This window comes from Xenopus laevis, chromosome 1L, assembly GCF_017654675.1.
Source record: "Xenopus laevis strain J_2021 chromosome 1L, Xenopus_laevis_v10.1, whole genome shotgun sequence".
Classification (NCBI taxonomy): Eukaryota; Metazoa; Chordata; class Amphibia; order Anura; family Pipidae; genus Xenopus; species Xenopus laevis.
In genome coordinates, this window is record NC_054371.1 from 9,564,162 (window position 1) to 9,587,015 (window position 22,854).

General features: G+C 40.4%; 1 protein-coding gene across 2 annotated transcripts; it reads right to left on the reverse strand.

Moving 5' to 3' along the window:
- Window positions 1–629: 629 nt before the first annotated feature.
- Window positions 630–22,845, reverse strand: LOC108697567. Of its 2 annotated transcripts, none has more exons than XM_041586694.1 (5): window positions 22,429–22,845; window positions 10,479–10,778; window positions 7,739–8,059; window positions 6,820–6,882; window positions 630–2,090 (listed from the first exon to the last, which is right to left on the reverse strand). In XM_041586694.1, exons 1-5 carry the CDS (start codon window positions 22,487–22,489, stop codon window positions 1,144–1,146), a joined length of 1,692 nt encoding a protein of 563 aa, XP_041442628.1. In that variant the 5' UTR covers window positions 22,490–22,845; the 3' UTR covers window positions 630–1,143. The 2 variants fall into 2 exon arrangements, with proteins under 2 accessions (XP_041442628.1, XP_018083200.2); XM_018227711.2 differs by having other exon boundaries at window positions 7,712–8,059.
- Window positions 22,846–22,854: the final 9 nt, after the last annotated feature.

Consider the following 22,854-nt stretch of genomic DNA (forward strand, 5'->3'; position numbering starts at 1 on the left):
GACCGATCCCGCCGGAGCCCATGGCACATCGTAATCGGATTGTTCGGCCATACAGGCGAACAATCAGATTACCCCGATATAGCCATGCTCGTTAATGGCATATTGGGGAAAGATACATTCATTTGGCAATGTTGCCAAACGAGCGGATCTTTGCGTCTATGGCCACCTTAAACATATAGGGGTCTATCTATTAAAGGTTGAGTTTTGTTTTCTTGATAAATCTCGATAAATTTTAGGAATCCAAGGGATTTAAACTTATAAAGTCTAAAAAAGCAAGGCATTTAAGCCTATAAACTCAAAACATTCAAAATATTCTTAAAAATCTAGATTTTTTTCGAATTTTTCTTTGATCTGATTTTTTTGAATTTAATTATTAGTAAATGAATCAAATTCATGGATGGGAGTTAGTTTGACTATGTTTCTGAGTTTATGTTAATGTTAGTGGAAAGTGCTGCTATAGATTCCATGGAGAATGACAAGGAAATAATGGAGCACTGGCACCATCTTGTGAATAAAACAGATACAGCAGATAAGGGGAATCAGCTGCTCAGGGTTTTTAGGACCAACATGAAGATCAGATCTCAGTCGTGAAAAGATCATAAAGAGAAACTTATTGAAACAGTGACCTGTGTGTTGACAGGAACAGTTTATTGTGTTTTGTTTATATGTCCAGGCAATTTAACTCATTTAAAAACATTTGCAGGAAAAAAAAGAGTTTAGCGAAAAGCATGAGAGCAAATACTGAATAAATTGAATTGAAAAAGTTTAGAAAGTCATAAAGAGATGATTAGAAGGTGCACTCAGTCTATGGCAATGACAATAAGAGAATACATGCAGCAAAGAACACTAACACGTGTTAGAGCTTCTACGGAATGCAAATAATGATAACAATGAAGTGAATCAATTATGATGTAAATTATAAGTAAAGACACAATTAACTGGGGTTGATCTTCCTAGACAAAGGACAGCTGAGAGGGACGTTGGTGAAGAGTCACAAACAGACACAAAGTCAGAGTCGTTCCATTTTTCCCTTAGGAAAGTCTGACATGGACATGACCTGCTCCCTTGGGTGCATTGGCCATTCATAATAGCAATCAAGAAACATATCCAGCCCGACATTCACAGCAATTACCCTGAACCTGGTTAATCATCATTATCAATATTAATATGCAGTGGACTATTCCCACCTGTAGATGGTTGTTGGTAGCCAAAATCCTTAGTGAATGGGCCAGGATCTACCATTATTTTCCCAATATCCCCATCAGGGTTGTACATATCTATTCTACTGCTTTGAAAAGGCGGATTTAAATTATTATCATTGACATTACTCAGTACATTGGTGTCTATATCAGGATCTAGAGCAGGTTTATCTCCGTGTCCCTGTCCCTCTCCTCCCTTATATACCACTGGGTCACTGTCTATATCAGTCTCCATGTTTATAGTGCAGGTACCACCTACAGTTACTCTATCCCTTTTATCCATATCATTTATATCCATATGATATATCTTATTTATATAGTTCTGGGCTGCATCACTTATATACTTATACACCTCTACTATGCCATTAAATGAATTTGATTTAGTGTCACTCAAATACATATTATTTATAACATTTCTAAGTTCAACATGTTCCCCTCCTGGATCCATTTCCCTTTTATCCTTATTAATTGTGTTATTTCTAATAATATCTGATTTACCGCCCCCTATAGGCCCATTATCTGTATTACATGACAAGTTATAAGTTTCTCCTGCACAAACACTGGGTGTCACTGGTTCCCAAGTCTCTTCCTTTAGATGTTTTATAATATTGTTGTCTCCCCCAACTCCATTTGTTTCAGCTTCTGTGATGTTATCCTGTAGGACCTCAGCTGTCTCCATTCTTTTAGTATCATCCACAATCAGTTCCTTGCTCGAGTTCTCCTCTGAGAATGTTGTGTTTCCATTTGGCTGAGAAAGTTTTCCACTTAATTCCAAGTTCAAATTGTCTTCATTCTGTCTCACTTCTACATACGTCTCCGAGTCTGTTCTTTGTTTCCTTCTGCATGGGGCTCCCTTTGGCTTTCTCTTCCACAAAACAGTGAACAGTAATCCTATAACAAGAGCAGGTGTGAAATGATAAGTAAACCTTTAAAATAAGTGAATGTAAAATTGATGAGGGGGCTATTCTAAGACATTTTACAATTTATATTCATTATTTATTATTAATTCCAATATAATGAGAGATACATGTACTGTTACTATGAATTAATTTTAATACAACAGCGCCACCTGCTGGTCAGTTTTCCACCAGTCTGACCAGCAAGTAGTCAAGGAAGTTGTCAGGAGAAAGAAAGAGGCTGATGTTCTTCTGCTTAGGAATAAAATTATAAACCTTTCTCACATCTTTCCTAAGCAGAAGAACATCAGCCTCTTTCTTTCTCCTGATAACTTCCTTGACTACTTGCTGGTCAGACTGGTGGGAAACTGACCAGCAGGTGGCGCTGTTGGAACAAAATTCATTCATATTAAAGCACCAGTAACATCAAATTTTTTTTGAAAAAAATTTGTTTGTATAGATCGAAAAAAAACCCACAAATGAAACATTAAAATCGCAAAGTCTTTATTAAGAAAAAACTTACAGAAACCCCACTTGTGCTCCTCTTCAGAAAAGACGACAGGACGACGATCCATCTTGCGTCGCTAGATTTCTCCTCCCTGGCTATCTCCTATAAGGAAGGCAGGGAGGTGAAATTGAGCGCCGCGCAATGGATCGCCCGATCGCTTTCTGAAGAGGAGCGCAAGCGGAGATTCGATAAGTTAAAGGCTTTGCATTTATAAAGTCTAATTTGTGTTGATGTGTTTTTTTTTCGATCTATACAAACAAATTATTTTTTCAAAAAATTTGATGTTACTGGTCTTTTAACCGTACATGTATCCCTTAATATCTTGGAAAGATAAAAAAAAACAAATAATGAATGTACATTGCAAAAGTTCTTAGACTAGCACTCTTAGAAAAAAAGACATTCACTTATTTTAAATGTTTACTTATCCTTTAATTGTAAGAACTGCACAATGAACAAAGTTGGGTATTTGGACCAAGTCAATAAAAACAAAACAGAAAGGGGATTCATAATTTGGCATTCGAATCTAATGAAATCTGATTAATGGTAATGACAGACAGGCTTGTATTTACTTACCAGGCATCCCTAGGCCGGCTCTGTTTGTTGCCCCACCCCCTATCCTTCTGCTTCCTTCCCTTTCTCGTCCCGCCCCCTCTTCTTGGCAGTTCCCCCTTCTTCCTGCACTCTGGGCGACTGGTATGTGGAAGAATTGCAAATGTTCCGAGCATGTCCAGTGCTCATAACCAGGCCACTGTTTGGCATGTTGCCCCTGAATTTCTGCCACCCTAGGCCTGGGCATTTGTGGACTTGCCACTTGCAGTGTTATGATATATAAGGGGCACTACAGGGGGATCAGGCCCAATCCAGCAGAAATTGAGCTCCGCCGAGGGGGGGGACAGTGAGCACAAGTCTGACCTGGAGCAGAGCCGGGGGGTGGAGCAACAGACAATTTACCAGCAAAAACATTGCTGCTAAAGTTATAATATGGGCATCAGCCTTGGCTGGTATTGAACTGACTAGGTCGATGAAATACTTGCCAGATGGCAACCCTAATGCCAGGTGGCAAACGCAATTGCAAGTTGCAACCCACAAATTTGCAACTTTTTCAGAAAGGGGCTGCAATAGATTGTTTCAGATGTATGAGCCTTCAGCTACAACTCCCGGCACCCCTGAAAATGGCTGTAGAGAGTTAAACACAGGTAGCACTGCCTATTCCCAATTGTTGTTTTTGATTTATCCCTTTCTATAATTAGCTATAATTTACATTTTCTAAGTTATTTCTTAGACCTTAATTTAATTCTGATCAGGTGCAGGGAGTTGCAAGGGAAATGCAGCTGTTGTGGAACAATTTATAGGGAGGTGCAGGGAGTTGCAAGGAGGAATGCAGCTGTTCTGGGATAATTTATGATCAGGTGCAGGGAGTTGCAAGGGGAAATGCAGCTGTTATGGAACAATTTATAGGGAGATGCAGGGAGTTGCAAGGGAATAAATACAGGGATAATTTATGATCAGGTGCAGGGCGTTGCAAGATAAAATGCAGCTGTTATGGAACAATTTATGATGAGGTGCAGGGGGTTGCAAGGGAATAAATGCAGCTGATGGAATTGTATAACATATAATAACAGATGCAGGGAGTTACAAAGGAAAACCCAAAAGATGTTGATTGCTGTTTGTATACAACATAATACTGGGTAGAAAATGACTATGGTACTTACACTAACTGCTCATACACATTGTCCCCAGAAAAGAATAAAATACATTTAGCAGCAGATTACGTATTATTTATACAGAAATTTTATTTTCTTTCTTTTCCACAATTATTGCAGGGCAAGAGAAAGGAACAAGCAGTGAAGGGAGGGGGAGGAAAACGAACAGGGCAGAGAGGGGGTTAAATAAATAGGGCAGAGAGGGAGAGAAAGGAGCAGTTCAGGGAAAACCAGCAGTAAGGGTTAACAGAAGTCTGCAGGGAAGGACTGAGAGAGACATCACAGACACGCCCACTCCTCCCTCATTGGCTGCAGCTCTATAGCTTCTACAGAAAGAGCCGTTGGCTGCAACTCAGATACTGAAGAGTCTGAAACAGGAAGTTGCAAAGGGGGAGGGCTGATAACAGTTTTCAGGCTAATACAGATGTTTTTTGATCCAAAAGGTATTAAAATAAAAACTATTTCTTCTATTTTACATCATTTTACATGGTTTGATGCATTGTGAAAATGTATGCTATATGTCCCCTTTAATAAAAAACAGAAATAGTTTTTTATGTTTAATTTGAAAAGGACTTTTAGTATACAGATTTTTGTGCCTGAGTGACAGGTCCACTTTAATTTAACCATTATACTTCTGTGCAGTATAGTATCAAAAGCTTTAGCAAACTCCAGGTAAATCACATCCACTGCCATTGCAGAGTCGAGGTTCCTGCTCACCTCCTCATAAAAGGCAATTTAATTTGTTTGGCAACATTTATGCAGATAACCATGCTGGCACAAACTCATAGTATTATGATTTCAATGAAGTCAGCTATTTTATCCCTTAATACCAGTGATGTCAGACTAACTGACTGAGGCTGAGAGCGGGATCTTTTTTGAAAAGTGGCATCTCATTGGCCATTCCCCAGTCTCTCTGCACCATGCCAGACCTCAATAATTCCTGATAAATTTAGTAAAGAGTTTTGGCAATCACAGAGCTAAGCTTGTTTAGTACCCTGGGATGAATACCATCTGGTTCCAGAACTTTGTTTATCTTTACATGTTGTAGTCTCTTTTCAATTTCCCCTTGCTTGAACTTTGCATCATTTGTTGAATTAATAGAATTGGGACTGTTAATAAGGAAACCTTGACTACTTGGTTCCTCATTTGAGCAGCCAGATGAAAAATAACAATTCAGAATCTCTGCTTTTACTCTGTTCTCATCAATCAACTGGCCCCCCTCTGACAACAATGGTCCCACCCCTTCCTACTTAATTTTTTTACTATTCACTAGTGATGGGTGAATAAATTCGCCTGGAGCAAATTACAGGCGAATTTCTGTGTTTCGCCACCGAAAAGTCCCTTGCGTCAAAATCGCCATGCGTCAACACTATTCGGATGCCCATTGACTTTAACGCCGGCCTAAAAATTGACGTGGGTGGCAATTTTTGAGTTTCACAAATTTTTCACAAATTCTGTGAAATGGGAGAAATTTGCCCATCACTACTATTTACATATTTAAAAAATAATTTGGAGTTAATTTTATTCCTTGCTGCAATACTCTTTTCCATATAAATGTTAGCTTATGTGATAGCTTTTTTGCATGATTTATTGGCCTCCTTATACCTGGCAAAGCTTCAGCTATCCCAGCAAACTTGAAAGCCTTAAAGGTACGACTTCTCTTACCCACCTCAACACCTACACTTTTATTGAACCCCAAATGTTTTGCTTTGCAACGACATTCCTTGCTTACAAGAGGACTATACTGAAATGTATATGTGACATTAGGCAGGGGCGTAACTACCGGGGGAGCGGGGGGTGCAACCGGGCCAGGGCCCACACCCCCGCAGGGCCCCCCACCAGATCACGCGCGCTGCAGCCGCACCAGGGCCCGCCCCTACCTAGTTCCATTACTGACATTAGGTATCCCAAACCTAGTCATGGCTCACTGTTCAGCCTTTAACAACCGCCTTTCACTTTGGGAGGAACCCTCCGCTTCTCGGATGCCACCATGTCTTAGTGTAAGAGGACCAAGGAGAGAGTTCTGGGCAAGCAAGGGAACCGTAAGCTCAACAGGAATGGAGATTAGCAGGTAGTCACAGGACAGGCTGAGTCAGAACATTATGTATTATTATTATATTATTTATTCATCTATTTATTAAGCAGCATTTTAAAGGCATCCCATTTTTCTTCTGTGTTGAACTTTGTGAAAAGCATTTCCCGGTTAATATGTTGCAGAGATGCCCTTACACTGTCAAAGTTTGCACATCCAAATTTTAGTGTTTTAGTTACTCCCTTATAGAGTTGTTTCTGCAACAGAATGTTATGATCACTATTCCGTAAATGCTTTAGAAACCAACAGAGAATATAATTTAGTGTAATATCCAAACAGCTGCAGGTTGGATGATGAGTGATGATGCCCAGGTTATATACCAGTAAGAAAAAACACAGTGCCCTTATTATAGTGCAATACTGGATCAGCCTATTGAGAGGTATCCCTTTATCTGACACAGGTATTACTGAAAGTCACTTACCCCCAATACAGAGCAAAGCGATGATCCCAATCAATACCCATGTTCTCCAATTAATCTCCGCACCTGTAAAAATAAAAATGCTAGATTGATATTGTTCAGCCAAAGGGCAAAGAATTAAATCTTGATGTGACGGTCCCATGTCCAGGACTTGACTTGTGGGTACACATAAGGGGCAATGGTAATAAACTTAAGGTGGCCATACACGGGCAGATAAAGCTGCTGATATCGGTCGTTTGGACTGATTTGACAGCTTATCTGCCCGTGTATGGGGGCTTCCGAAGGGTCTTCCCGATCGATATCTGGCCACGATATCGATCGGGAAGGTTGGATTTTTACCCGACCGACCCGTCGGAGCCGCTTAGCGCATCGTAATTCGATCGTTCGGCTATACGGCCGAACGTTCGAATTACCCCCAATATAGCCATGCCGTTAGTGGCATATCGGGGAAAGATCCGCTCGTTTGGCGATGTCGCCAAACAAGCGGATCTTGGAGTCTATGGCCACCTTTAATCACATGACTATAGGAAGAATTTGGGGGACTTAAGGTGGCCATACACGGGCAGATAAAGCTGCCGATATCGGTCGTTTGGACCGATTTGACAGCTTATCTGCCCATGTATGGGGGCTTCCGACGGGTCTTCCCGATCGATATCTGGCCACGATATCGATCGGGAAGGTTGGATTTTTACCCGACCGACCCGTCGGAGCCGCTTGGCGCATCGTAATTCGATCGTTCGGCCGCACGGCCGAACGCTCGAATTACCAGATATAGCCACGCAGTTTAGTGGCATATCGGGGAAAGATCCGCTCGTTTGGCGATGTCGCCAAACGAGCGGATCTTTAAGTCTATGGCCACCTTTAGAGTAAAAAAATATTTTAGTTTGCAATTTACAATGTTTAGGTAATTTCCCTGCATTACATGGGGTGGAGTGATGACTTCCCTTTACAGTGAGGTGAATATCACAGACAGTGGTCCCTTCACATTCCCAGGTGTAAAGCCCACCATCTTCCTCTCGGAGATCTGTCAGGTCTGAGGATCCATTACAAGATGGCACCAGGCGGGTTTGGTACATATCAGTCACATGACCTGGGGATGACTTATTATCACAGCGTAACACTTCCTTGGGGTTGTTATTGTGCATATCTGCCCCGTGGTACAACAGTCTCCCACTGAATCTGCAGGGCATTGAGAAGCTGACCAATCCCTTGGCTTCTGCAGTAATGTACTCTTCTCCTTTATCTGTAATACAGGAGTAACATAGATGCCAGATATTATTCAAGAGAAAACCTGCAAAACAGAAATTTACCTCAAAGCACCAGTTTATTGAAAAAGGAAAGAAAGGGGTGGAGAAAAGGAAAGGAAAATGGAAAGGAACCTGAAAGGAAGAGAAAGGGAACCAAAGATTAATTTCATGGGCACATTTGATACAAATATGAGCTGTTGTTCAACAGATATTTTATATTTGCATTCTATAATAAAACTTTGATTTACAAAAAACTCACCGTTAATATGATATACACAGTGAAATGCAGCTGAGGGCCTGTTTGCAAAGGTGAGTGCACTGTACAAAATAATTCTTCATTAAGTTCATGCACCAATGTGCCTGTTTTGCCATTTCTGATGAACTGTGGGTTAGTGAGCACCCACTTTGCATTACAAGTTACACAGTTTAAAGGAAATTCTGAGACTGCTAGGGAGAAAAGCCTCAGTATTTTGAAGTGTCAGCCCTAAGGTAACCAACTCAGGCATAAGGGACCCAGTGAATCAGATGAAGTGGATGATAGCCTATGTGATAGAATAATTTAGCAGTGTTAGACATGTCTAGCTAGTAGAGCAGCTTGGTGCTCCACCAAGGATTTTATAGTTCTCATTATGACCAGACTACAGGGACTCATGTAGGAAAGGGACAGAGATAAACTGCCTTAGTACTCACTGTGAGGCCCTGGTATGCCTGCGGGCAGAAACCCTTAGTCTGGTTACCTCCTATCACTGTTGTTCAAGGGAAGGGTCTCATATCCTTTATTTGGATCTCCAATGAATGTATTGTTTATGATTCTGTGTGAGAGTGTATGTGTGAGATCTATTGTTCAGCCTGGAGAACCTTCCTCTAATATTTCTGAGAGGGTCCAGCTGAAGTGATGGAGTCACATATAGTAGTGCTCTACCCTTCTGATGTCCTAAATGTAGGGATGATATAGTCTCCATTTTTCATGTCCATGTTTGTCTGGTAAGATTCTGGGGTGTCTTGAGATTCTAAGAGGAAAAGCTGGCTTACCCCATCGTTTACTCCCCTGACTTCTGTAATACTAGAACTCATAGGCACCCTACAACCTGGGCCTTACTCTAGATTGTGCTACTTATAGTTACTGTTATTTGTTATTGCAGCAAAAAATCCCATATCAGTGCATTAGAAATCCCTCAACCCTGCCTCCCTACAATTCTGGAATTGGTAAATGACTCCCTCCAGAATCAGAAGCCGGCCTATTTTGTGAGAAGCTGCCCAAAGAAACATGATGACATTTCGGCCTCTGGGTTAGATGTGGACATTGGCTGACTGTAATTTCTTTCTAATTGGGGAAATTTAGGGTCTGAACCTCTTCCTCGCTTTCTTTCCTTTGACTTTTTTTATCTCCTGTGTTTTTGTGCTTAAAGGAGAAGGAAAGGCTAAAACTAATTAAGCTTTATCAGAAAGGTCTATATAAATAGACCAGTAAACCCTCAAAGTAATGCTGCTCTGAGTCCTCTGTCAAAAGAAACACCACATTTCTTTCCTTCTATTGTGTACTCATGGGCTTCTGTATCAGACTGTTTTCATCTTAAACCTCCAGGGCTTGGGCTTAAGCATGCTCAGTTTGCTCCTCTCTCCCCCTCCCTCCCTTATATAATCTGAGCTCAGAGCTATGAGTGAGTAGGGAGAGACTCAAACAGGAAGTGATGTCACACCAAGCTAATATGGCAGCTGCTATCATAAACAAACAGAGACATTGTCTAGAGCTGTTTACTCAGGTATGGTAAAGCATTCTAAAAATTCTATCTTGCACTGTTGTGGCTGATCTATTGGCAAAAAACTGGTTCGGTAGCTTTCCTTCTCCTTTAATACGTTAAATTAAAAATAAACTAAAAAGCAGCACTCTACCCTTGAGAGAAGATGGAAACAGGGGTGCTCCGCCAATGAGGCGAGTTGAGGCACTCGCCTCAGGCGGCAGCGCCCCCCTTGTTACCAGGGGCGGCAAAAATGCCGCTCCTGGTAACTAAGAGACGAATTTCCGGCTCTTCTAGTGCAGAGCGCGCAACTGCGCGCTCTGCATTAGCGACGTGGACCCCCCCCCCTACCCCGTCTCGGTCAGGAAAAGTGAGTACCGTGGGGAAGGGGGGGGCGGCAAAACGAAGCCAGCCTCAGGCGGCGAAATGCGCACGATCGGCCCTGGATGGAAAGCAGTACCCAATCAGCAACTCATCAATTAATTTTTTCAGCTGCCGGAATAATTATAAAAGCAAACATCTGATTGGTTGCCATGGGTAACAGTCAACGTGCAAATTTGCCCAGTGCTTAAGACCCCCTGTAAAAAGGAAAAATGAAGGGGGGACAAAAAAAAAGAATACAAGGAAATGCAGTATTTCTATGTAGGGAATGGTACAGCTCAATGGTGTGACTCACCAAGCACAGTCAGGTAGGTATAAAGGTTGTCTCCATCATACACAAGTTTATACCAGCCCTCATTCTTCTTCTTCACAACCCTGAGATACAGAGAGGCGTTATATCCCGGTTGCACTTGGTCCTGGTAGTCACCATGTACATAGTCCTGATGTTGCCCATCTGAGGATAACACCAGCGTGCCATTATCTGCATCTCTATGCTGCCCGTTGAAGTACCAGTCGGCCATTGATTTGAATGGGACGGGGGCCAATGTTATAGACTGATTCACAATCCCAGTCACGTACCTTTCTCTACCTTCACCTGAAACAGAGAAACATAAATTTAAATGTTATTGTAATGTACTGAGAGGACATGTACGATTGCATTAGGATATTCATCCAAGCCTGATCCATATTTTTTTCTGCCTGTTAGTAAATGTTATTACAACCAAAACCACCTATGGTAAGTTTATTTTGTCACCCTCTGCACAACCCCCTACAAACCCCTTCCAACCAACAATCCAACTGTTGAAGATTGAAGAATTCTCCTGGCCAAATGCAGAGCTGCACCGGAGGCTTGGTGGTCAGTCCCAGGTCAGCTGTTTCTTGATTCTCTTACTGTCAGCAATGTGAACAAAGGACCTGGGCCGAATGGAATACACCTTAGATTTCTTAGTACTGAGAGAACTCAGTTCAGTTTTTAAGACATTTTCTATGATTTTTTTATTCTCACTTTTATTTGGTATGGTACCAAGTTCTGTTGGTATAAGTAATATTGTTTGTACAATGGAGCATGTACTTGGAGTCAGGTTCTTATTGGGGTCCTACAGGGCTCTGTATCAAGTCCACTTTTATTTCATTTATTTCATGATTTAGGAATGTATCAGTGTTTGCAGATGACACAAAACTATGAGAAACTGTAATGACCGACTAAGCTGATAAAAGGAGTGAAAGGGATCAGTTATAGGGAAAGACTGGCCAAGTTGGGATTAGTTACACTGGAGAAGAGACAGTTAAGGGGGATATGATCACTATATATAAATATATAAGGGGGATATGATCACTATATATAAATATATAAGGGGGATATGATCATTATATATAAATATATAAGGGGGATATGATCACTATATATAAATATATAAGGGGGATATGATCACTATATATAAATATATAAGGGGATATGATCACTATATATAAATATATAAGGGGGATATGATCACTATATATAAATATATAAGGGGGATATGATCACTGTATATAAATATATAAGGGGGATATTATCACTATATATAAATATATAAGGGGATATGATCACTGTATATAAATATATAAGGGGATATGATCATAAATATAAATATATAAGGGGGATATGATCACTATATATAAATATATAAGGGGATATGATCACTATATATAAATATATAAGGGGGATATGATCACTATATATAAATATATAAGGGGGATATGATCACTATATATATATATATAAGGGGATATGATCACTATATATAAATATATAAGGGGGATATGATCACTATATATAAATATATAAGGGGATATGATCACTATATATAAATATATAAGGGGATATGATCACTATATATAAATATATAAGGGGGATATGATCATTGTATATAAATATATAAGGGGGATATGATCACTATATATAAATATATAAGGGGATATGATCACTAATATAAATATATAAGGGGATATGATCACTATATATAAATATATAAGGGGGTTTTGATCACTGTATATTAAATATATAAGGGGATATGATCACTATATATGAATATATAAGGGGGATATGATCAACTATATATAAATATATAAGGGGGATATGATCACTATATATAAATATATAAGGGGATATGATCACTATATATAAATATATAAGGGGGATATGATCACTATATATAAATATATAAGGGGATATGATCACTATATATAAATATATAAGGGGGATATGATCACTGTATATAAATATATAAGGGGATATGATCCCTGTATATAAATATATAAGGGGGATATGATCACTATATATAAATATATAAGGGGGATATGATCACTGTATATAAATATATAAGGGGGATATGGTCACTATATATAAATATATAAGGGGGTATGATCACTATATATAAATATATAAATATATAAGGGGATATGATCACTATATATAATATAGTATATGATCACTATATATAAATATAGTATATGATCACTATATATAAATATAGTATATGATCACTATATATAAATATATAAGAGGATATGATCACTATATATAAATATATAAGGGGATATGATCACTATATATAAATATATAAGGGGGATATGATCACTATATATAAATATATAAGGGGGATATGATCACTATATATAAATATATAAGGGGGATATGATCACTATATATAAATATATAAGGGGGACAGTAATGAACTAGAGAAAGTACAGAGAAGAGCGACTAAGCTGATAAAGGGAATGGAAGGGATCAGTTATGGGGAAAGACTTGGCAAGTTGCTTGCAGAAGACAGAATGGGGCAGGCGACAAGGAAATATATGAAAGACCTCACAAACATTCTGGTCCTCACTTACCCCCCCCCCACACACACACAGTCTCGGGGTCAGGTGTATGGTAGTGAAGTCAGGGCATATCTGGGCTGAGAGCAATCTGCTGACTTAATTACCATTTAGTTTAATGGCCTCCCTGACAGATAGTGAATTAACACAAGGAGGTCACACACGTATCAGTCTGTATGTAATGCCATATACTACCCATGGGTCACTAACATCACTCACACACAGAACAGGATCAGTCCAGCTATTCACTTACAGCACTGCTGCCTGTAGCTGCCTGGGACACATGTTACTGTGAGAGTAGGGAGGATATGATATGTGATAACAGCGAAAACAGTTGTGGCAATAAATAAATACCCCTGAGACAATTTCCAATTAGTTTTCATTTTTTATTATTTGTGGGTTTTTGAGTTATTTAGCTTTTTATTCAGCAGCTCCACAGTTTGTAATTCCAGCCATCTGGTCAATATGCTGGTGTAATGAGATGGAGGTAATGGGTGTGCCGATAAACAACATTTAATGAATTTATCAGATTTGTAGGTATTAAGTCTAAAGATCCAGGTCGTTTCTAATTGTAGTAATTTGTTGTCCAGATCGCCACCCCTTATGTCCCCATGAAGGCGATCAATGCCTTGGAAATAAGAACCTGCATAATGTCCATTATGTATACATAAAATATGTTTAGCAATAGCTGATAACAAATTGCAGTTTCTTATATCACGCATATGCTCATATATACGCCTTCTAAAGGGTCTTTTCGTTTTGCCAACATATTTACTGCCACAGTGGCAAGTGAATAGGTAAATTACATGTGTGGTGGTGCAACAGATATAATGGTACATATCGTAACTGACATTTCTATTCCCAAAATTTGTAGACACTTTAATATATTGGCACTGTTCACAAGCACCACACTTGTAACTGCCCAGTGTTTTACAGCATGTCACTCTGGATTGTTGTTGGAAATGACTGTGAGTAAGTGAATCACCAATACTGATGTTCCTCCTGTAGCCAAACAGGGGACGGGAAGGCACCAATTGGCCTACAATGGGATCCTTTGATAGTATGTTCCAATGTTTATAGACTAGGGAGCGAATCTCCTTATCATTAGTATTGAAAGGCAATACTAGTCTCGTTTCTTCCTGCGCCTTTGGTGAGGGGAACTGGGTACTGTGTTTCTGGGATTTATAAAGTAAGTCTTCCCTATTCAGGGACAAAGCATATTGAAATGCTCTACGGAGGCACCGTGTTTTATAACCCCTTAGCTTAAATCTCTGATATAGTAGGTAGGCCTCTCGTTTAAAATCCTCATCTGTCGAACAAATTCTCCTCAATCTTATATTATTATTATTCTTAACATGTATTTATATAGCGCCAACATATTGCGTAGCACTGTAAAGTAACTGTGATTATACAACTACATCACATGAATTACATATATAGAATATATGTAGTAACAAACATCACAATCAATACAGGTACAAAAAGGTGAGGAAGGCCCTATGCATAGGCATACAGTCTAAAGGGAAGGGAGTAATACACAAGGTGTGGGAGTGGGCTAGATCGAATTAAGTGGGTGAGAAATGTGGTACTGTATGTGGTGTTGCGTTTGGTAGTTAAGCAGAGTGAGGGGAGGCTTCTCGAAAGAAGTGCGTTTTCAGAGATTTTTTGAAAGCAGAAAGGTTGGGAGAAAGTCGGACAGACCGTGGGAGAGCGTTCCAGAGGAGGGGTGCAGCCCTTGCAAAGTCTTGAATGCGAGCATGTGAGGAGGTAATGAGAGAAGAGTTGAGTAGTAGGTCAGTAGAGGAGCGTAGTAAGCGAGTGGGTGAGTATATAGAGATGAGTTCAGAGATGTATGGTGGGGCAGACTTATGAAGTGCTTTGAAAGTCAGTGTCATTAATTTGAATTTGATTCTGAAAGGTAATGGAAGCCAGTGCAGGGATTGACAGAATGGCGAGGCAGAGGAGGAGCGGTTGCTGAGGTGTATGAGCCTCGCAGCAGTGTTCATTATGGACTGGAGAGCTGACAGTCTCTGGAGGGGAAGGTCAATTAAAAGAGAGTTACAGTAGTCTAGACGCGATATGATGAGAGAGTGAATAAGAATTTTGGCAGCGTCTTGGGTGATAAATGATGGTATTTTGGATATGTTCCTTAGGTGGAAGTGACATGATTTAATAAGTGACTGGATATGAGGAGTGAATGACAAGGTAGAATCTAGGATAACCCCAAGGCACCGGGCCTGCGGAGAGGGGGTGATAGTGGAATTGTTAACTATGATGGATACTTCGGGGATGCTACTGGTGTTAGTTGGAGGAAAGAGAACCATTTAGTTTTAGAGAGGTTTAATTTAAGGTAGCGTTGCGACATCCAGGTAGAGATAGCGGACAGGTAGGAGGAGACACGAGTTAGGAGTTCTGGGTTGAGATCAGGAGATGAGAGATAGATCTGAGTATCGTCAGCATAGAGGTGGTAGTGGAAACCATACGAATTTATTCATTTGCCAAGGGAGGAAGTATAGAGGGAGAATAGTAATGGTCCCCAGAGCCTTGAGGAACTCCAACAGAAAGAGGTAGGGGAGAAGATGACACTCCATTGTAGGAGACACTGAAGGAACGATTGGTGATGTAAGAAAAGAACCAGGACAGGGCTGTGTCATGAAGGCCAAGTGACTGGAGGGACTGGAGGAGGAGAGGGTGATCTACAGTGTCAAATGCGGCTGAGAGATCAAGCAGTATTAGTAGTGAGAAATGATTGTTGGCTTTAGCGGTTAAAAGGTCTTAGTTAGTCGAGTCAGGGCAGTTTCCGTGGAGTGTTGTGGCTTAAAACCAGATTGTATATATATATATATATATATATATTATATATTGTCCCTTGGGAATGCCCTAAATGCATCTGCATGGAGGAGACTATTTGCAGCTGTTTTTTTGCAATAAAGATTAGTAGACACCTGACCATGCTTGTTTACTACTTTTATCTCTGTGTCCAAAAATTCCAGTCTAGTACTATGATAGTTTAAAGTTAAAGTTAAATTTTTTAACATTAAGTTTCGCCACAAATTCCTGTAGTAGTATATTCGGGGGCCCTGCCATATTAGCATAATATCATCAATGTACCTGTGCCAACGTAGCACATGGCACAGGTACATTTCATACTCCTCAGCCAAGAAGACATGATGTTCCCATTCTCCCAAATATATATTTGCGTAGCTGGGGGCACATTTGGCACCCATAGCCACGCCTTGGCATTGTAGATAATACGTGCCGTTGAAGAGGAAGACATTGTGGTGTAATACAAAATTTAATGCTTGCAAAATAAACATATTGCTCGGTGATTGGTTTATGTATGCGTTCAAAGACCGATTGTATGGCCTGTAGGCCCAGGGAGTGCGGTATACTCATGTACAGTGCCTCTACATCCAATCCTACCAGAATGCAGTCCGGGTCCAAAATTAACCCATTAATTTCCCTCAATAAATGAGAGGTATCTAGTATAAAGGAGTCTTGTTGTGACACCAAGGGTTGTAACACCATATCAATATACCCTAATTGGCTAATTGGTTCCGTAAGTGAACCACAGCCAGACACAATGGGTCTTCCCGGCGGTTCACTGAGAGATTTGTGGACCTTCAGAAGGGCATAAAATGTAGGAGTGCTAGGATGTATGACTTTAAGATATTCAAGCGTACTCTGGTCAATTATGCCATCTCGATAGGCCTGATCAATCATGTCAAATAGTTTATCTCTATGATTTTGTATGTGCGGTAAAAGAATAGGTTTGTACCATTGTTTGTTATTCAGAATTTTGGTACACATCATGATGTATTGGGAGGAATCCATAATTACAATATTGGAACCCTTATCTGAGGGCTTTATCACAATGTTAGAGTTACCCTTTAACTCCTTAAGAGCCCGAACCTCCTCCCCTGTAAGGTTTGGTTTTTTTATATTTTTAGTCAAATGTAATATATCCTCCGTGACCCTTCGTACGAAGGTTTCTATAGCACTATTTTCCATGACATTAGGATAACGACAGGGTTTCTTCTTACACGAGGGCAATTTAGTGTTATCAGATGAATTTTCTGACCATAGATCCTGAATGTCTTGTAGCATCATCTGCTCCTCCTCCATTCTAGGATCATCCCACAATTCCAGTAAAATTTTAAGCGTTTTGAAATCATTCACATTAAACTGACTAAAATCCAAAATTTTGTGTGTGTTTTTTGTCCATTGTAACTTTAAGAGCAATTTTCGTGCAAATAAGTGAACGTCCTTAATTAAAGAAAAGTGATCAAGTGACTTAGAGGGTACAAAAGTGAGTCCCTTTTGAAGTAGACCAGTGACTATCGGTGTGAAATTAGTTCTTGAAAGATTTATTATTTGTAAATCGTCATGAGGTGCTGGTGAAACTGCATTTCCTTTGATATTCACAGGTTGAGTGACTGTAAAAACTCATGCCTACTGGTGATTGTGCATCTTGGGAAAGACTGAACAGGAATGGAGCTTTAACACTCTTCTCCTGAACAACTTGTGAAGTGACCTGTTCCTTGTGGAATACTGTATTAAATTTACGCTTTTTGCGATCCATGTGCTTACGTGCAAATAAAAATGTGTCCGACCCACTCATTTGCTCTCTGAATGTGTTTCACAATCTGAATTCACCTTAGTGTTTCTATTCTGGTGCCTCCCCTGAAAGCCCTTAGTGCTCCCATTTCGATCTTGTGTATTATAGAAATTACATCTTTTCTTGTTCCATTGGTAAATGTGTTCGTTCTCATAATTAAGAATGTCCCTTTCAAATTTACGTTTTTTCACCTGCATAATCTCAGTATTGAGATTATCCATGAATATTTTCAAATTGTTATCTAAGTTTCTAAATTCGTCACGAGACTCATATTCCGTCAATTGATCGCGCAATTGTTTCTGTTGTGCTTTGATTGACTAATTCTTCGATGTTATATTGCTTTAAGAGGGACATACGTTTATGAGAACATTCGCTTAATACCTCTTCCCACTGTGTTTTAAATGTTTGGGGTGTATCCTCAAAAGAGGGAAATAGCTGTATATGCAGACCCCTTGGGATAATGCCCCTGGTCATATATTCCTCCAAGCATATAATATTCCAAAATATATGTAACCGCCGCTGCTGCAGCAGGTTTTTACTTTTAACCATTAGATGAGACACGGTAAGGGATCTCTTACCAGTTGAGGTGGTGGATCCCGAAAATACTGATTTGGCCAATATGGGCCATTTATTGTCATCTGCAAAAAATTCCATATCAAAGAGAAAGAAGAGAAAAAGAGGGAAAAATATATATATATATATATATATATATATATATATATATATATATATATATATAGTCAACTACTGAAAAATGCCTTACCCTTTAAACAACACAGGGATTGTTTGTCCATATATTGCAATATATTTAAGCTGAACAACTACGTCAAAGTCATCCCATATCTGGCCAGTCCTACGCTTAATTTTCATCTGATTCATTAAGAATTCTGTTGCTTCATTATACATTTTACACAGGGACTAAGTTTTACCTGCAACTTACTTGCTGCTTTCAAAGTAAAACTCCCAAACTTGGCTGCCCTTTTATTAGACACCAGTGGGATCACCTGACTATAGCTGGGAAGGGTGGGAGCTACAACATGGAGCTGGTCACTGCTCCTGTATAAACTATAACAAACAAGGGAAAGTTGTGCTCACCACTATTTTTTAAAACCATTAGGCGGGGGTGCAATGAGGCTGTGACCACAAAATACATATAGTCAAATAAAAGATCCTCTGCACTCAACCCATTATCCATATATTTAAGACAGAGACATTTTGTGCTACTGCTACTAAAAAATGCCTTACCCTTTAAACAACACAGGGATTGTTTGTCCATATATTGTTTGTCCATATATATATATATATATATATATATATATATATATATATATATATATATATATATATATATATATATATATATATATATATATATATATATATATATATATATATATATATATATATATATATATTATATTAAGCACGATACCTATGCCAAACCTTGCTACTTATGAGAATTCTAGTCCCAACCTTAATGTCATATACCTATTCAACCCAGGCAAGGTGCATATATAATTCGATACAGCAGCTAATTTCTATAAGCACAGGAGTCTAAAAGCTACAAGCTGACGTTTTGACCTCTCCGAGGCCTTTCTCAAAGCATTGGCCTCAAATCATTGAGAAAGGCCTCGGAGAGGCCGAAAACGTCTGCTTGTAGCTTTTATTAAATAAAAAAAGTTTATTGTAAATCCTGAGAGTGCGGACTCCATTTGATGTTTGTATGAATATTTACTGAATCTGCACCCAGGCAATTTTCTGAACTTTTTTCAAGAGTGCCGGTATTCTATTGGATTATATATATATATATATATACACACGTGTTTAGGTCAGTAATTCTGTGTTCCAGCTCAATTTGTGAGGAGGAAGGGGGGCCCAGTTGTAAATTTCTGTACCAGGGCCCTTAGGGGTCTAGTTACGCCACTGGGTGACAGGTAGCCATGCTGCTGCTGCAGGGATGACAGAAAGTACAATGCTGACGTGTGTGTTGTTGGTGGTTCTGTCAGCCAATATAATTGGGCTGGGAGGGGCTGGATTTTTCAATGTAGTGCTGTCACTAAAGCATGTGATACAGTGATATTTAGCTGCTGCAGCTCACACGTCACTTCAGCCTGTGACACAAAAACAGCCTCAATCTCACGTCATTTGTACAGGGAAGGGAGGGCTCCACATACACAGCCCTATTCTTGTGTGAGGAACGAGTGTGACTGGAGATTTAATGTGGAAGTGAAATCAGCAGCAGAGTGGGGAGTGTCAGGCAGAGAAATGAAGGGGAGGGATAAATATTGATGCAGCTCTGACAGACACCAGCACTCACTCTCCTTCTACCCACTGGCTTTAAGCTTCTGTAAGGAAACTCCACTCTGAGGGGACATTTAGCTTTTCCAACACTAGGGCCGAACCATGTCAGCTAGATAGGGGGAGCTCCTCCCTCCAGAATGTCCCGCCCTCAACTCCCTGATCCACTGAGGAGTCTTTTACTTCCGCCTGTTTTGTTTCCTGAGGCAGCAAAGGGCTCGGCTGAATAGAAACTTGGGCTTCAGGGATTCTCTGGTTTACATTCTTTGTAGCCTTTAGGTGTGTTACTCTGACAGGCTTAGTAGTTTCTAGAGAGTTGTACATGGGAGGTGTGAGCAGCCATCTTGCTTGTGGCAGTCTCTTGTATCCAGTCCCTGCAGCACTGGCCTCCCAGGCTGAAGTTTAATCTCCCTTTGTCCAGTCAGTGATTCCCTGGCCTATATAAACATAGACTTTCTCTCACTGGTTTCTCGGTCAGATGTTCCAGTGCTACTAGCAGAGGATGAGCAGACATATTCAATAACTACATTCTAGTGGTGTGTGAGACACTGGGGAGAAGGCTGATCATTCCTGACAGGACACTGGTAGCCATTATTATATTGGGCAGATTCCAATTAAGGGAAAAGGGGGATTAGACAATTTGTCGCCTAATTAATAATAAACTCCTCCTGATTCTATAACCACTGACGGTAAGAATATATTGTATGGGGGGACCCTGCTCACCCCTCATGAATACATTGCTGTCGAGTGCTGCCAGTGCTTTATTCACCATGGGGGACGCAGGTTTCACTGCTCAGGTTTGGCATGCAGACACTTGTGGAACTTACCATAGGACAGTGTGCAAAGTGCAAATAAGATCAGGAATTCTGCCCATTTTCTGAACTGTGCACCCTGCCCTGCCCCAAGTTTGATGAGTTAATTCACCCATTTAAATTGCACCCAAAGAATTGGATGTGCAGATATAGCAGAAGTGATTGCACTGAATTCTGGGACATAAATGTGTATGTGCATGCAATCTTTATCTATAGGGCATTAGTGTGTGCATCATACTCTGCTTGCATACAATATATATACAATATTCCAAACAGAGGAACAAACATTTCAATAAGAGAAATATACACAGTAACAGAAACACACAGTAACAATGATTAAGAGACACAAGGGGAAGAATATCTCTGCCCCACAGAGCTTACATCTGGATAGTTCTTTGTAACAATATGAAGAAAAAGCAACAGGTTTTTGCAGTGGTGTTAATTAGAGTCAAGCATTACCCCCCCCCCCCAAAAAAAAGCAGATTGCAGGTTGGTAGAAGACTAAAGGTGGCCATACACAGGCCTATAAAAGCTGCCGACAGATGGCAGCTTATTGGCCCGTGTATGGGGCCCCCCGACGGGCTTCGCCGATCGAGATCTGGCCGAAAGTCGGCCAGATCTGGATCGGATGGGACCAAATATCCTGTCGGATCGCGGCTGCATCTATTCGTTGATGCGGTCCCGCGATCCGACCGCCCGTTAGGCATCGTTAGGATCAGATCATTGGGCCCTAGGGCCCACGATTGGATCAGCCCGATACTGCCCACCTCAAGGTGGGCATATCGGAGGGAGATCCGCTCATTTGGCGACATCGCCAAATGAGCGGATCTCTTCATGTATGGCCACCTTAAAGGTGGCCATGCACTATAAGATCCAATCATTTGGCGAGGTCACCAAAAGAGCGGATCTTTCTCAGATATACTCACCAACAGCAGGGTGATATTGGGTTAATCCTAAAGCCAAACGATCAGATTATAACAATGGCAATGGGCATTGACAGATTGTAGGACTGTATCAACTAGCCGATGTGGTCCTCAATAGTGTTCAAACCTGCCCAATCAATATCTGGACAATTTATGGCCTGATATTGACCAAGGAGACCGTGTCAAACCCTTATGTACAGGTAGATAAGCTGGTGAATCAGTCTAAAGGACCAATATCTGCAGCATTAATCAGCCCATGAAAGGCTCGGTGAGGGCAAAGAGACTATACACTATAGATGATGAATCTGTCAGACAAGAGCAGGAATCTGGATCACGTTACATTGAGTAGAGCTGTGAAAAGATTTCAAGAAAGGGGGATACAAATATATGGCAGGGAGAAGGATCTTGAGAGATATTAGCAGCAAGGAGAAAAGATGACAGTTGGGAACAGGAATGTGAGAAACAAAGTACCTTTTGTAATTGCTGAACACACAATGAACACAATAACCTACAGTAATAGTAAGAGACAGCAGCCTGAGAATGTCCATGAGGTGAGACTTGAGTGGAGCATATGAGTCCATTTATGTCAGTAGTCAGGCTCCAACAACATTGGGACCAGCCATCAATTTTACCGGCCAGGCCGGTAAAATACTGACCAGGTGGCAACCCTAGCTCCAACATACTTTCCAGCTGCTTCTTCTCCCCCATTAAATTCCTTCCTAATCTCTAACTTACCTTTTACTGATCTTAAATAAAGCAACAAGATCCCAAACAGCCAGCAACACCTCAGAGCCATGATTGTGTATAAAAGCAGAAGATTCCCAGTAGAACTGCAGCTGTAGGCACGTCTCTCTTTGTTCAAAAAATGGCGCCAAAGACCAGTATAAACCGGCTCCTACGTCTGACTGAGACTTCTGGCTCCACCCCATGTGGACTGAGACTGCACCGGCCCAGTCTGATTTTCCTCCTGGAATTCCCCTTCCATATTCTTACAAGTCTTGTGTACAAGTCACATATGGGCTGCTCTAGGCCAGGTATTTCTTTCCTTTCACCTGTATCATTTGACAGCAACACCTGATCTCTGAAACTCCGCCCCGACACACTCCTTCTCTCTCCGACTATGAAGACCTCAAAGAGATACGTGCTGCCATGCCATTGGAT

Bases quoted from the DNA above. Each gene is read 5' to 3' on its own strand.
- LOC108697567 (XM_018227711.2), bottom strand. From the start codon at position 22,489: ATGGCTCTGAGGTGTTGCTGGCTGTTTGGGATCTTGTTGCTTTATTTA. The intron at 8,060-10,478 runs GTGAGTCACACC...CCTGTATTACAG, and splicing joins TACCTACCTGACTGTGCTTG to ATAAAGGAGAAGAGTACATT. The intron at 6,883-7,711 runs GTAAATTGCAAA...TTATTTTTACAG, and splicing joins AGGGAAATTACCTAAACATT to GTGCGGAGATTAATTGGAGA.